Source organism: Ochotona princeps, chromosome 30, assembly GCF_030435755.1.
Source record: "Ochotona princeps isolate mOchPri1 chromosome 30, mOchPri1.hap1, whole genome shotgun sequence".
Lineage (NCBI taxonomy): Eukaryota > Metazoa > Chordata > Mammalia > Lagomorpha > Ochotonidae > Ochotona > Ochotona princeps.
The window spans coordinates 8416291-8433198 of record NC_080861.1 but is presented as its reverse complement, the minus strand read 5'-3'; the positions used below and the strand labels follow the sequence as shown (position 1 = coordinate 8433198).

The 16908-nt window shown below is 37.6% G+C and overlaps 1 protein-coding gene across 1 annotated transcript in view; it reads right to left on the bottom strand.

Annotated features, from left to right (window-relative positions):
• The window catches only part of KCNH8 (potassium voltage-gated channel subfamily H member 8), a 215474-nt gene that overhangs the window by 98048 nt on the left and 100518 nt on the right, over positions 1 to 16908 (bottom strand). Inside the window, exon 4 of the mRNA XM_058657087.1 lies at positions 5037 to 5164. Within this exon, the coding sequence (XP_058513070.1) occupies positions 5037 to 5164 (128 nt within the window). The remainder of the gene's footprint in view (positions 1 to 5036; positions 5165 to 16908) is intronic.

The window sequence follows — 16908 nt, the reverse complement described above, 5'->3', positions numbered from 1 at the left end:
TATTGTGCAAAGAAAATATTTGGCCTGAGATTAAGCTGCTAGTAGTACAAATGGGGTGTTTTCTAGGAAAGACAGAGATGACCAATGAGTGATTATAAACAGCTGTTCCATGTCTTTGACAGTATAACAAGGTTGCAGGGGCATTGTTGCATTGATGATATTTCATGCTGTGGATGCCTGCCTTCATGACCTTGATTGGTACGTATGCATCCTAACCCTAGGCAGGCCTTGTTAAGATGGTAAAGTAGGAAATGATTACGTAAAGGTTATTGCTCAAGCCATAGAAAAAGAAATGCAATGTTCGCTGTGCAGCTGGTTAAATACAGAGGAAAAGCTGGAGTTTCTGATAACTGCGGAAGCACTTCACTTGGAAAACACTCTACATTGATGAACAATTCTACTGCCACAGCACAAAGGGAGGGCCAACAATAGCATGTGTTGAATTTGACAAGCCTGTGAGCAGATACTTGTACACCTTGCTTTGACCTCAATTAATGAAAACTACAAGATAGGCGATGGAAACTTAAATTAGAAAGTTAAGTTGAACTAACAGAACAGTTAATAGTTCCAGAATACCTGTTATAGGTCACAGTGCTGTTTAATTGTCTCAGCTTGAGGGGAGGGCAGATTTATGGGGTCGGTTCCAGGAGCCCTGATGTTTCAAGGAGACGCTAGGAATGCTCAGCTCCTTACTGTAAAGTTAATGCACTTCCATCTGGTATGCCTCTTTAGTAGGCATTCCCAGCATGTGTGTCCGCTTCCTTTGGATCATCTCACCCAACAGCACACAAACACTTCCCAACCAGTACTTCATGGTGGAGTACTGGATTGCCACTTCGCTGCACCTGAACTGTCCATTGATGCCAGTCTTCCTTTACATTTTTCTTCCATCCAATACCCTGTTGTTTGATAACTTTTTCTTGGTTTTGAGGAACAACTTCCAAAGGTGTACTTGGGCATAAAGCCCAGGTTAGGAGACCAAGTATTGGTTTTGAACTTACTGTCAAGATTCAGGCACCAGGGGATAGAGGAAAGCAGAATCCACCAGTATCCATCTCCTCAAAGTTGATAAGCACTCCTACCACAGGATGGGTTCTAACATAACTCTATTCCTAACTATTTACTACTCTAAGAAGTTACCAGAAACCATATGAAACAGTTCAGTTTCTCTACAATTAAGCAGGTTTTTAAATTTCTTCTTCTTCTCTTCCTTCTTCTTCTTTCTTGTTTTTGCTACCCCATTACAGAGAATGAAGTTTTTCATTGTTTGAGGGAGAAAACAGTTCTAGGAGTGAAGAAGGCAGGCGTGGGGAGAAGGCGTTGCCTTTGGATTATGTTGATTCTGTGAGGAAACCATGACGTTGATAAAAAAAATTCACAATGTATTTATCTTCAAAAAAAATCACAAAAAGGATCATCTGATTTCAATTTTATAGGCTACTTAATACGCATTAATATACTTTTTAGAAAGATCCAGATGGAGAGTCTGATTCCTGGCCCTGCTTGGCAGGAGAGCCGTTTGTGTCTCCTTTTCTCCGCCTGTCAGTGATTCTCAGCTACAAATAAACGAATCTTAAATATTTTCAAAAGACAAAAAAAATTCACCAAGATTCAAGTCAGACTTAAATTTTGACTTGCTGTTGACTGAAATCTTGCATGATTCTATCCAATCACGCCAATGAAAAAATATGAGTGTTTCATAGAGTTCATGGAAAGCATAATTAAGAGAGAAGCTGCTCATGTTAGTGTGAGCGCAGCCTGGGATTTGTGCTGATTTTCTCTTCATATGTAGTTTCAATAAGTTTTGAGGCTCTCTTGCAGGCATGGATTACAATTTTTTTGCATCAAATTCAAGTTATCTTTTAATTCCATTTTCCATGAATCTTCTAATATGTTCTGGTACATGTTCTTCTACATCACCACATTTGAACAACTTATTAAAACCTTTGAGTTGAAGAAATTTTTTTAAAATATTAAAGTAACAAAAAGTATACAACTTCAAAATTGTACTTTTATTAGGAAGTGTCAGGTAGGGGGTCGATATGGAGTTTGCTTAAGTAACCACAGAATCAGTTACTCCAGATTTTAGATACATATTACTTATTAATTTGAGGATTATTTATTTTGTATCTACTATGTCTTAGCTGTTTAACCGCCAGTATTTGATCTGTTGAAATCTAATGATTAACTGTAATTTATAATTAAGGTAACTGTTTATGAAACCATTTGTGAAATATTTATTTATTTGAGACTATCATTTCAATGAAGAATAAGGAGATGGGGGAACTGTTTCTAGAGTTGCTGCACTGAGTCATGCTTTTGCTGACCACTAACAGTGCTGGACAGAACAGGACAGCACTTGCAGCCCTCTGCTTCCAAGCTACAAAGGGAAGAACTGGATACTTCCTTCAAGATGTGCTAGGCAGAGTTACAACCAAGACAAACAATGTTGCCTCCAGATGTTGCCTCTTCTGCGAGGGTTGATGCACTCTGTCTATTCTTGAAGTATCTATTTCTATCCCACAGTACTGTGGCAGAGAAGTAGCAAGAAGAGGGAAAATAGACAGTGACTTTGAGTCGAACAATTTGGGACTGGATACTCAGCTGTTGCCACTTTTAAGTTTGGAAATAAAACTTTTTTTCTATTAATAATATGAGGCCACTAACAATTATATTTAGTAATAGGTTGTTAACAATTATATCTAGTAATAGGTTGCTGGAAGAACTAAACCATATGACATAAGGAAAAAGAATTTAATATTAGGAAAGGGCTTTGAGTGATCTTTAAAATGTTAAAAACCATTTTTTTGTGCACAAACATGACAGTTGGAAATCCTCAAGGATTGATTGCTGAGCCAATACTCTATTCTAATTATTTCTCTTCCTTTCTTCTTCCTTCTTGGAATTCTTTCCAGCCATTCCACTTTGTTCTCCCTGATAGGGAATGGTGAACAGAGCCAGTACTGATTCCACGCTTTGCCTTAGAAGTAAGAAATCATCAGCACTTTCAGAATCACTATCTTGATTAGCCATCTAGAGTCACACTATATTGTTTTAATGATCAACTCTGGTATTTACACAAGTTAAATAAACCAGGATTAAGCAACTTAGTTAAGGAGAGGGAGTTAGACAACTCTTTAAAAATTACATTACTTAGGACTACTTTGTACTTCCTTGAATCTAAAGTGAGGAATAGAAGCTCTCTGGGCTAATCTTGCACTTGCAAGTGCTGGTATCCCATTTGGCCACTGGTTCATATCCAAGCTGCTTCACTTCCCTTCCATCTCCCTGCATTTGCCCTGTGAAAGCAGCAAAGGATGGCCCAAGTCCTTGGGTCCCTGCACATGGGAGACCCACATGGGAGACCCAGGAGAAGTACCTGGCTTTGGATCAGCTCAGCTCCGGCCATTGAGGCCATTTTTGGGTGTGAACCAACAGACTGAAGATCATTCTTTCTGTCTCTACTTCTCTTTGGAAATCTGTTTTTCCAATAGGGATAAATAAATTTTTAAAGATAAAAAAGGAGAAACAGCATACTTACTAAATGTGTCTTAAAACTTAACAACATTTGCTATGTTTATATGATTTTCAGCTAAATACTAATAAAAAATGGTGTCAGCTTTTGGCACCACAGAATCCCTGGACACTATTTAGGTATTTCGTTTGTTTGCCTAAATGAATCAAGCCCAGATGTGTGTCTTCCTAGGATCTGTTTGCCGCCACTGACGTGTAGTTGGTAGGTGAGGATGTATGTAGGAATCCATGGAAACAGCTGCGCATGGATGTCTGTGGGTCATTTCAAGCCTCTCAGGGAATCTGAGACATTAAAGTACGGTTGACCTCTCGAAAAATCTTTACTTAAGCCAGCTGAACGAACAACAAACAAAACACTGTGTGGCTTTCCACAGCGGTGCACAACAGTATGATCCTGGGTGACGGTCTTCAGAGAAGAGAGGAATCAGAAAGCAACTGAAATGAAACTGGTTCGCAGCACCTTCGTGTCAAATCTCCGCACTGTGGGCTCATAGATCGCTGTTTATTACAGTCAGAAATGATAGTGTGCACGCTTGATGTATGGACGACTTTGTCAAAACATTTTTGTGTCAGGTGAGGTAGGTGGCCCTCCAGCCTAGTCTGGGAACTCCAACGCCAAATATCCTTTCCTGTGTTCTTAATTCCAAGAGCTTCTGGATTTGAGTTGCTTCCAATGTCACCAGCCAGTTATTTTCTAAGTCTTCAATTCCACAATAGAAACTCATACAATTAATACCACTTAACTAAATGATTTTGAACATATACAACTAGATTGAATTTGTTACGAATTTCTCTATGAAAGTGAAGCTGCTTCGTGCCAAAATATTATCAAATGTGGCATATTGAAGCGTGTGTGTCAGAAAAATTCTGCAAAGAAACAGGCATAGTTACTTGCTGTGGCTTTTGACAGGTCTTCAGAGAGCAGACCTACTGTCATTCACAAAAGGTGGAGCATCTTACAAAACTGGATAATATATGACAAATGCCTCTAATGTAACTTTGTGTGTGTTTTTCAACTTTGTTCTGTATAGAACATAGATTTTCATATGGAATGTTGACCTTAATTTGGTCATTCCTCACCCCCACTCGCACCCCTGGATCAAAACATCAAGAGAAACTCAAGTGTAAGATTAGAGAAAGCTCATGCAGAGAATCTGAGAGTTAGACAACATGACTTACTGCTTCATCTTATTTCACACACACACAAACACACACACACATACAACAGTGCCCCTATCTGCAGGTTCCTGTACCATCCATCACTGTAGTGCAGTGCAGTAATATTCTAATCTGTATGCTGTGATAACATTATGATTAAGCGCTTTTATTACAGAAATGCCTTATGACTGCTGACTTTTTCCTGTTTGTTCTTTCTAGGAAAACACAAAGCAAAGTGGGGAAAAAATATCCAAGAAAGCCAATAAACGAGTCACGGGAGCCTTTCTCTGGCAAATCCAACAGGGGACAAACCCTAGCACTCGTAGGAAACACACACCACCTACATTATTTATTTTCAGTTTGTTCTTTTCTCTTCTTTGCAGATGTCCAGAGATGTGATACAGCACTGCTCGACTCCGTCTCCGGGCCGAATCAAAATGGGTCCCTGCTCTTGATCTTCCTTTGGCTTTGTCTGTGGGAAGAGAACACTCATTAGATGCCAAAGAATGCGTCTTTTTATTACAGGAAGGCTTAATCTGGACAGTTGTCCTTCCAAAGTACACAGGGCAAATCTACTTTTGAACACTCACAGTTGTCTGCTGACTCCTAATGGCATTGAATTTGATTTTACATTTTGCTCATATTAATTCTTTACAATTTTAATTTTTGCTTATTTAAAAGAGAAATGAGAGAGAATCTTCCAATTGCTAATTCACTTCTCACATGCTGGCAATATCTGGGACTGAACCAGCCACAAAGCCAGGAGTTTGGCACTCTAGGTCTCCGGTGTGGATGGCTGGAACCACAACATTTGAGTGATTACCTGCAGTATCTCAAGACGCGCATGAGAAAGAACCTGTAATCGAAGTGCATCCAGGGCTAGAAAATAGGCACGCCAACATGGGGCACAGAATTTCCTGTAGTGGCAACTGCTACGCCAAATATCTACTCCAATTGAGTTATTTTTCTTTGACGTAAGACAGTAAGACAGCGTAAGAATAGAACTCTCAAATTCTTCAGGAAAACACAAAGGGATATTATTTTTTCTTTTCTGCTAGTCCAAATATGTATTCCTAATTTTACTCTCAACATTTTTGCAAAGCTTGATTCCAGGAATGTTTTACTACCTAACCTGTATATACACTTATAATTATTTTCCTCCAAATAAATGAAATTCATGCTAACACCTGTTAACACGCTACTTCTCATATCTAAATAACTTGTTAAACTAATCATCACAAATAAACATATTATTGGTTTTCTCCCATTCATTTTAGTGGTCACGAGTATATCATGTTAATGTAGTCTTGCTAGTTTTAGCATTTTCCTATCACGAGCATTAAGGTTTAAATAGGTTGGATAGGAAAAAAAAATCGGTCTGTGCAGAAAATTCCATAAAGAAAGTTCTTGTATTGCTATGTTAACACTCAGTAAATAAAGGATTAGCAGTGTGTAGGTACCTTTTAAATTTATGTAAAAGTATTCCAGATTTCATCTCAACAATGTCTATTTCCAGGAAGTGAACAGATATGCCTGCTATACCACACACTCATGAGTACTAACAATTTGGTAGTTGAAAACTATCATTATTTTAAAATGCATTCTAAAATTTATGAATGTATGTTTTTAAATATTTATTTGCATTTATATTTCTGAAAAAAAGTCGTATTAGCTTTAAAGAAGTGCTTTTCAATCTGTAATTACTCTTTGGAAAACAATTGTGGTTTCTTGATAAGTTTTACTCCCCATATAGTCCCCCCCGCTTTTTTTCTTGACTTTGAACTTAAATTCTGTATTATAGGAATATTAAATGTTTATATTATTAAATATATCAATCAGTGTTTATGATGTCCACACATTATATCCTACATAGCCAAATTGTATTCACACAAAAATTACTTTTTGAAAATCATGCATATTCTTTTCATGATCTGTGTTTTTAAAAATTGTTGACATTTTAGTGTTTAATGCTGTTGAACTATATTTTCTTTTCTTTTTTAAAAGATTTTATTTATTTTTATTGGAAAGTCAGATACACAGAGAGGAGGAGAAACAGAGAGGAAGATCTTCCGTCTGATGATTCACTCCCCAAGTGTCTGCAATAGCTGGAGCTGCACCGATCCAAAGCCAGGAGCCTGGAGCCTCTTCTGGGTCTCCCACATGGGTACAGGGTCCCAAGGCTTTAGGACATCCTTGACTGCTTTCCCAGGCCACAATCAGGGAACTGGATGGGAAGTGGGGACTCTGGGACATGAACTGGCACCATCTGGTATCTTGGCTACCATGCTGGGTCTGGAACTACATTTTCTTAAAATTAAGATTTCTTATTTACTGATAAGAATGAATAATTACAATACATTAAGCAAAATGTATTCTTAAGTTCTAGATCAACATATAATTCCCCCCAAATTTTATTTGTAAGACTGAAAATATCAGGGCCCGGACGATAGCGTAGTGGCTAAAGTCCTCGCCTTGCATGCCCGGGATCCCATATGGGCACTGGTTCTAATCCCGGCAGCTCCACTGACTGAGTTTTTTCAGTCATTAACCTTAGACACAGAAGGCAATACCATGATGACATCCAAGGATTTCAGATATAGATAGTCATCTAATAATCTAGATCTGCTGATATATTCAGGAGTTTTATTTTCCCTATTGACCTGGAGTTTCAATCTTTTCCACAAAAAGATTGAATCTCTATTATTTGCCTGAACAAATGCATAGTTAACCAGTTCCTGAAACAGCAGCAATTTTCATTGCTGACTATCAGCAATTTGAACAGTCCATTATGCATAAACATGTTTAAAATTTTGTGTCAGAAGCTTGCTTTATCCTTGAGAAATGTATGTAAACAACGACAAATTCAATTCAAAATGGATTATATGTATTTTCCAGTACCAATAATAAAATCAGCATTTTCTCTTACCAAGTAATTTGATGCTCATTACAAACACAAAGCAAGCAGTTTAGTCTAAACCTATTGCTGTATTAGATTTAGACAGGATTCAGCCTGACAGAAGGCTCATCTCCGAATTCTAACTCTTCTAAAAGTCAACGTGTTGCCACTGTTGTCTACGTCAGAACATTTGATCTGTAAAAGAAACTTCAAATAATATTTCCCACAAAGAGAAATGATGGAATGCATAAATTCTAACATTTATCAAAATTTTATAACATCTTGTAACACACAGTCCACCTTCTGTGATCTGAGTATTGTGGCATCAATGGGACATATATGTCCTACCATGAAGTTTTACAGATCCTGCAATTCCAAACTTTTCCCCTTCTGAAAATAACATGATATCATAAGGAACAAAAGGAAAATGTTTTTTTGAAACTCAGAACGTCAAAAGGTAGCTTAAAGAGTCAGAGGCATCTTAATATTTGATTACCTTTCCAGTTGTTTCTCTTAAATGAATTATAAGTGTATATAAACACAATGTAATACATTATATTTTTGTACAGATATTTCATAAAACTTGCCTCAGAAATGTTGTTTAAGTTTGTAATAGATTATAGCAAACCTAAAATTATACAATTACTGATTTTAAAAATGACCCTTTGACTACCTAATACTCAACTTTAATTCATTGTTAGTATTTTCCACCTCTTTGTTTGTAACATCCAAGAATAACAGAAACCTCAGGACAACTGTAATGTTCCTAGTATTAATAAAACTTAATGTAAATGATAATGTAACTCTCACAAAAGTTTCAAGGATCCTGGAAATCATTTTCTTACTGTGACCTCATCAGACACATAAAGATTCTGTGGAATCTCCTATAGGCTGACTAGGGAGTAGCCATGCTGACTTGGCCTACTCTTGGATTTGAAAAGAATGAAGAAAGAACTGCAGTTTCAGAAGTCCAAGACAGAAATGTTCAGGAAAATGTGAAAGAAAATAGCTGATGCTCTCTGGCACAGCAGGACAAAACTCTGAACCATTATGCAGGGCACCCAGTGGCTACTCCTCAAAGCAGAGACACCACAGCATGGTGTTTGAAATTCAGTAGATACAGAGAAAGAAGTGGGGGCACATGACACAGGCAGGGCTGTCAGTGGTGCTGCCTGGGGAAGAATTTAGTGGATCACACTGACACCAGGTCCAGGAAGGGGCCAGAGTGAGGGAAAGATCCGGACAGGTTGCTGTAATGGGAGGAACACACTCCTTTTGCCCAGTCTTCCACAGAGCACCTAACACAGAAGCAAGGAGCTGCCATTCTGAAAGCGCCCCAGTCCTGTACCTGCTGGGGCCCATGGTATATACCTGATCCCATGCAGGTGCATGCCGTTAGGTGGTTATGCAGAAAGGATAAATCTGTAACTCTCATTGATTTTGAGTTGGGGCTGGTAGACATTTAAAAATATCTTGAATTGTTAAAGTGGTATGCACATTTCCATATAAATTCAATCAAAAAAGAGGGTAGGTAATCAATCATATAAAAAAAAATTGAACAACTCCTGAAGAAATGTTAAGATTTGGTTGTTCTTTTCCAAAAAGAAAATAAAGTTGCACAGAAGTCAAATGGCTTAAAATCAATGACTGAATTAATTTCTTTTAAGTCTCTAGGTCATGAGTTCATAATTGGAGTGAGCATTCAATTTGGGAGAGTCAATTCTGAATTGATCTATGTCTCTCCGGTCATGTTTGTTGAGTCACAAAATAATTAAGCCTCATACATCTTTACAGATTTTCTTTTGAGCTAATTCTCACTTATCTTTTGGAAAACCATAAAGTAGTCTCTTGGTTTCATTTCCTTGAGAGAAAAGCAGAAAATCTCAGTCACTTGAATACAAATTATGAATCTATAATAACTTTGGCAAAAATCTAAAGTGTCCTGACTTTCTTGCCTCAGTTCTATGACTAAATGATTATATGAAAAGCAAAAATACATATTACATAAATCATAGGTTATATCATAAGTGCATAACACTATTTCAAGTACAAATATTTCTCAAGACAGTGGCAAACTACTAATAGGCATTAACACGTATTCTTTTCTTAGTCATCAAAACAGATCCCAAATGATTTCAATAGGCCAATGTTTTGGGCTACACTTTTGTTTACCATATATTAGCTAATGTGGTGTACCTAGCTGCCTTTATATTTTTATGAAATAAGAGCCGGTAAAAATATATTCAGTGGGTTAAGGTAATCTCTTCAACATGAAGGAAGTGACCAGGGTTTGCAGTGTTATCAGAGAAGACTACATGGGTCACTTCCTGTTCTTATCTTGATTGTGTTCAGTTTCCTGAGCACCTAAGACTTCAATTTTTTTACTCCAGGGCTTCCTTAGATATCCTATGTGGACCTAAATCTCACTGTTTCTATACATCATGCTAGAAGTTATACTATCATTTTCTCTACCATTTCTGATTCAAACACAAGTTTTCCTAATTTCTCTTACAATTCTAGAGCGTGACCATCACTTCCAGAACCACAACAGAGGTTGTTTCTTCTTCATTTTCTCCGCTCCAGATTAGAAATATAGCCCCAGTGCTCTGAATCGTATCTTGATTCCCACCTTAAAGACTAAGGAAATGAAAGTACTACAAAGTACAATAATTTTATTAGCTTTGCTTTTGCTAATATATGATGCGTACTCAATATAATGAGTTATACTTTCCAAGGTGTTATGGCTAGTAATGTCTATTGGAAGTCAGGTATCCAGAATGTCTATTTTGATGTTATTTCCAGTATAGAATAATCTAGGACTAGAAGAAATTTGAAGCAGAAATCACCTACTGATAAAGCAAGAATTTGCAAAGCTTGATTCATTCATCATCATCTGCTTCTGTTAATAAAGTTGCACTGAAATACAGCCCCACCTGTCTGTTTACCTATTGTGGGTGCCTGCTTTCCTCTAGAGCAGATGAGTTAAGTAGTTGTCTAGAAGCATGTGATCCACAAAGCCTAAGATTTTACTCTCTTCCAGATTCTAGAATAAATGAAAAAAATTAGAAACATCATTTTTCAAATATTTTTTCTTTTTGAGAGCTAAGTTTGCAAGTGCAGTGACCCAGCTTTATCAAAACTTTCAGAAATTAAACTTCTTGTCCTTGATCCTGGGTTTATGTATGTAGGTGGTTTAAAGGTGGAAAAGCACACCAGCAAGCACATTTGAAGTTCAAATATTTCTCAATTCTATTCATTTCACCATTATGTAACATCAAACACTCCATAAAATGAAGGGTTTATGAGAATCAAATCATTTAAGGACTGCAATTGAAATGCAAATTCCCACTAAATTCACCATGAATACTCACGTCTATTTTTGTCTTTGTAGTCTCTGAATAGGACCATAAGTTAACCATGGACCCTTGGAAAATTCATATAACTACCTACAATCTTCATGCATGACATTACTTAGAAAGTGTTCCTTCCCATATTAATAGAAATGTTTACTGAGTTTTTCCAAGTGGCTCTATGGAACCATCAGAAAAAAAAATAATGTACAGTTCAATTTCAAGAAAAGGCTAGAACAGAATTTTTTTTCCTTCTTCTGGAGGCTGCCAGTGGAAACCCACTGAGTATTCTCAATTTGGTGAGCATAGACAGATAAGCAAGACGGGGCTCGAGTTCACATTCTGTAGGTGAGGTTTCTTGACCCTGCATGTTACAAGCTTCCTAATGCGCAGGGTGATGATGGGATGATGTATGCTTTCAGCAAAAGTCTTAGATATTATTTTGTTCAAGTCTTTTAGATTGTAACCAGAGAAACTGTAGTGAAAAGCACCTTATCTTAAAGTCACATGGCCAATTAGCAGCAGAGATGAATTTGAACCTGTAGTTACTGTGATCTTTTAAAGTTATCATAGAGCTAGCAAGTTGATGTGCTTGAGATAAATTAGGAAATAGGAAATAAGATAAACCTGTTTGCAGGTAGCCATAAATTATCTCAAGGCTCTTACTGATTGTCTGGTTTGGCAGAAAGACTCACTGAATAACAACCACAATTTCTAGTGTGACTTCTAACAAGAGGCCCAACTGCTCATGCATTCTCCATTCAATGCAATCATTCCTGTTCATGGAATTCCAGAATAGTCAGAAGCCAGGAACATGGGCTCTAGTGAATCCATAGTTTGATTTAGTGTTCCATTCAATACTGGAAGGAGAAAACTTTTTGAATTAATTCAAAACTTGAAACATTTTTATCCACCATAATGGCAACAAGAACCACCCAGACCTTATCTAATAAAATATTTACTAATACCACACACCAGAAGCTCAGACTATCATGCACTGATGGCCTCAGAAGGATTTCTAAGAAGTGACTGATGATCCAGAAACATCACATAATGGGAGTTCCCAATATTTGCAGTGATTAAATGCCAATAAGGAGTGATACAAGCCAATATAGTCAGATTTTTTTTCTAAGGAAGCTCATATTGAAGAATGAAATAATGATGAAAGGCAAACCCACGCTTACATAGCTTGTCCTGCTTCCCACTTTTATGTCAGTGTGTATTCCTCTATCAATATGCTGTCTCATAGCATGGAATGTTCCATGGCAAACTAGGGTTGTGGCCCTGTATTTTCATGTTCTGAAATCAGGAAAGAAATATGAGGTGGAAGTAAAAAAGGTAGAGCTGTAAATAATTTAGTTATTGTTGAATCATCCAAGTATTCATGCTCAATTGAGTTTTTACAACACACTCAAATAAAGAAGTCCAATCTCTCAGGAAGGCATGCTATGTGCAGTACAATTGGCCTGAATTTTGGTCTTGAACATTCAATTAGATGGCTTTCAAGGTAGATTAAATCAATACACAACAAATAATTACAAAATACTGGAGAGAAAAGAGTTTGTAAAAGGTAGTCCATTATGTCAAGAAATCCAGTACTGAATATACAAAAATGTGTCTTCCACATGTCAACTAGGATATGTTGGAACAATTTATACAGAATCCAAAAATCTAATTCAAATTGAGTAAAAAGGAGATAAATGAATGCAATTTTGCTCTGTACAAATTCCATTCTTGGAAATGCTCTAGGAATGAGCACCATCCCAGTTACAAATTTAGCCAGAAAACACATACGCAGCATCTCAGTGTCTCTCTCCTTGATTTTGATGAGGTGGGCTGGGAATCTGGTGCTGAGACTTTTCGTCTGTCACAGAGTGTGTAACTCTGCTGGGTCTGGCCTGTCTCAGAGACAAGTCATCACTATAGAGTATGAGGAATGGAATAAGCTCTACTATAAAGAACTACGATTTGAGAGCAGGGAACTTGTGAGCTATTTCATTCCAAATTCAATACGGGGAGTAGGGCACGTGAATATGAAATGGCAAGGAGTTAAAGATGATCTGTTAACACATGGTAAAAATGATGAAAAACTTCATACAGAAAAAAGTCTGTGTTATCACTCTGCCCTTGGCTAACTGTGTTAGCTTAGGCAAGTACTACTTATGAGCCTTTAGAAGTGATGATAATAGGGCTTGGCAAAATGGCCTAGAGGTTAAAGTCTTCGCTTTGCACATGCCAGGATCCCACATGGGCATTGATTGGTGTCCCAGCCACCTCGCTTCCCACCTAGCTCCCTGCTTGTGGATTAGGAAAGCAATCCAGGACAACCCAAAGCCTTGGAACCCTGAGCAATGGTAGGAGACCTGGAAGAAAGTCATGGCTCCTGACTTCAGATTGGGACAGCTCCAGCTGATGTGGCCACTTGGGGAGTCAGTCAACGGACGGAAGATCTTCCTATCTCTCCGCTTCTCTGTATATCTGACTTCCCACTTAAAAAAAAAATCTTAAAAAAAAATAATGATAATAATACTCACAGAGTTATCTTGTAATAATTAAATGAGATAAAACTCGTAAAGTATTTAGAACAGTGCCTGCCACATGATAAGCACTCATTTATGTTGGCTGTCTTTATGAATGCTATTGTTAGGTAAAAGAGGCACAGGCAAGTGTTGTGAAATATCAGAGAAGGATTGGAGAGAGTAAGCAAGGAGCACACACTCAAAAGTGACATGTGGGAAGCTGTGACAGTGGGTGAGGAGAACTTCCAGGGAGTAGGAAGAGTTCACATGACAGCGTGATGGGGAGGGTGCAAGCATACTAGACCAGCGGATTGGACTGGATTGGACACTAAAAAACAACAGGGGCTTAAATGCCAACCTGACCTCAAAAACCTCGAAGCGCATGTGATTCGAACAGGTTGTGATTCTAAATATCAGGAATTTTAACTTTTTTTTTAGCTTAAATATATGTCTTTTACTGAGAAACAGTGACTACTTTCCTGTTTAATACATTCACTAAAAGCAACTTTATAGGAGGACAACCTCATAGGATTTTATGACACTCTTTTAAGAAGCAGATTGGAATGATGGGCTATTTTGAACTCAAAAACAGTATTATAAAACAGCAACCACAGTATTATTTCTTGTCAATGTGGCTGTGTCAATCTGAAATTTATTATTCTCATTTAGCTGGTTCTTACTCTACTGACAACTCTCAGCTCATCTGGACCTGCTAACACCTTTCTTACAGTGTCTCTTCAGAGACTTCATAAAAACAGGACTGTTATGATTTTCACATTATGAAAACCCATAAATAACTCAAGGAGGAAATCACATCACTTATACTGACATTTTGTGGTATTGTATATCCACTCATGGTTAGGATTTAGCAGTATTTTCTGGGAGGTGAGATTTCAGCTTGGATAATTACTTTTCTAAGTTACTTTATAGCAAAGAAGGTAGTATCATTTAATTGAAGAGATTAGTCATAATATTCTAACGAATCCAGTGAAGTGATATAATGAGAAAATCTTACAAAAGTCATTTAGTTGGATAACATTGACATTTTCCTTGGGGAAAAAAATAAATAAAAGGAAAATGTTTCCACCTCAAATGCGTTTGTAATTAGTGTCCTAGTCACTTATTCATCATATTTTGAAAATGTGTATTCTTTTTCAAATAGATGTGACGACTACTTGTATATGCTTTGCCTGTGTTAAGAGTTGGAAAGCAAAGGCACATCGCTTCCTCGGGCAATCAAAAATATATATATTTTGGGAGTGGAGGACTCCTGATGCTAGAAGATCCAAAAAACTCCTTACTTAATGATGGGGAACCCCTAAGCAAACAATAAGATGGGTAAAGGGAGACAGTTAACCCACCAGAAAACTGAGTTACAATCCCAAGTAAATTCTCATGGTCCATCTCTTCGTGGCCGTGAATGCAAGATTTTCACAGCTTCCTGATCAGCTATCGTGTTCAGTAATTCTAACAAGGAAAGGATTGCTTGTTATAAGAATCTGACTGTTAATCTGTTGCTCTAAGTGTTTTTCTTCTGAAACAGTTAACTTCCTTGAAAAACGTTCCCTTCATTCCATCTTCTTTTATTTCTGCCTGTATTATCGCTATTCTCTCAAGATATCTTTTTCCACAGCTATTCTTCACTGTATAGAATAATATATTATGATTATTATTTGTGTCACTCCCAGTAGTCAGTGATTAATGCAAAGGTAATTTTCCTTGTTTATCCTAAAGGGTCTAGGATGTGTTGAATCTTTTCTGGAAGAATGAGTGCAGAACAAAGCTATGGATGCGACTTCAGTTAAGTGTTAAGCATTTAAAAAATGTTTGTGTATTTATTTTCACTTTAATTGAAGGACAGAAAGCTAGAGATGATCACACAGATATTTTTCATCCAACAGTTCACTTCCCAAATGTCTGCGATACGTGGGCCAGGCCAAGGCCAGGGGCGTGAAATCCAGCCTGGGCCTTTCACATGGTGACAGAGACTCTAGTATTTAACCATCACCTACTGCTTTCCAGGATGTACGTTAGCAGGAAGCTGGAGTAGAAACACAGTTGAGACCGAGATCCAGTGGAATCTCTTACCCACTGCATTTCAGTGCATTTGCAGTTGGGCTCTTTGAGCAAGCGAGGCAAACAGCAGCAGATGGAAAGGGGAAACCATGGAATTTAGCATGCCAAATCCCAAAGTATGTCAACTCGCAAAAGATAACAAAGTAGGCCAGATGCCGAAGAAACATCAGAAGCAGACATCTGATAACTATCAAGCTTTAATCTTATTAATCATATTATCATATTTAGATTCTATCTGAATGGTGGAGAGTTGGATATGGTGTAACTTCTAGTCTGACACTGTTGCTCACATGACTAGTTTGTGTTTGTTAGTATTGCTGGAATGTATGTGTTTGTTATGATAGCAAATCAAATTTGCTGAGAGAGAGAGAAAGAGAGAGAGAGAACAAAAGAATATGGAAGGTTGGTGATGCAAGTTGAGCTCCCAAGAACCAACAGAAAAAAGCAAAACAGGATCAGGTTGTTGATGAGGACAGGTAGGACTGCCCTAAAACTTGGCAAAGCTCTCAACCATTACATAAGGAGTTTTCATACTGAGACAATGGTTGCAAGTTGCATGAAAGTGCTACACATTTATACTAATGCTTTACTTCTCCAAGTCATTGAAGGAAGGCTACCTGGATACAAATATCAGCTTGGATAGTTCCCTTTCTCACTGGAAGCCCAGGAAATCCCATAAGAGGACCAAAAGTTAGCGTTTCCAGCCAGCAACACTCTGAGAAACTGGGCAATGGGCCTTCAGTCAAGAGGACAGGCAGCATAGCACGGTGACATTGTACCCTTTTAAATAATTATTTTCTCTCAAAAATCCTGTTTTTTTGGTAAATGTCAGTAGAAGAGTTCACTGAGAATCATCAAATCAATAAATTGAATCTTCTATTTTTTTCCTTACCTAAAATCACTTATTAAAATACAGTTATTTTATCCAGATGTACTTAGAAGTTGAATAGGTCCTTTTGCTGTTTGATTTAGATTTGCTTTATGAAATGTATCTGCTCCTTTGAGTAAAAAGATGTCTTCCAATGTTTGTATATGAAAAAGGTAACTGTTTTTCACAAGTACAGATATGTGTGGTGCGTTGAGCCATTTCTTCTCAGTGTACTTTTCTGTTCCAGCATAGAATTAAAGCTGGAATTGACCATTTACGTTTTTCTCAACAAGAGTGTTAAAATGCCAAATCCCCTTCTTCGTCAACACAATGGCTAATTTCTACCAGGATTTGGCAGAGATCTGAAAGGAAGGAGGCGTGCTATCTCTGGAGCTTTCACAGGACTTAGAGCTTCGTGGTTGGCTCGTCTTCACAAGATTTCCCACAGATGCAATCTTCCTAGTCACCCTGAGGCACTGCAAGACCACTGCTCCCTGTGGAAATGTA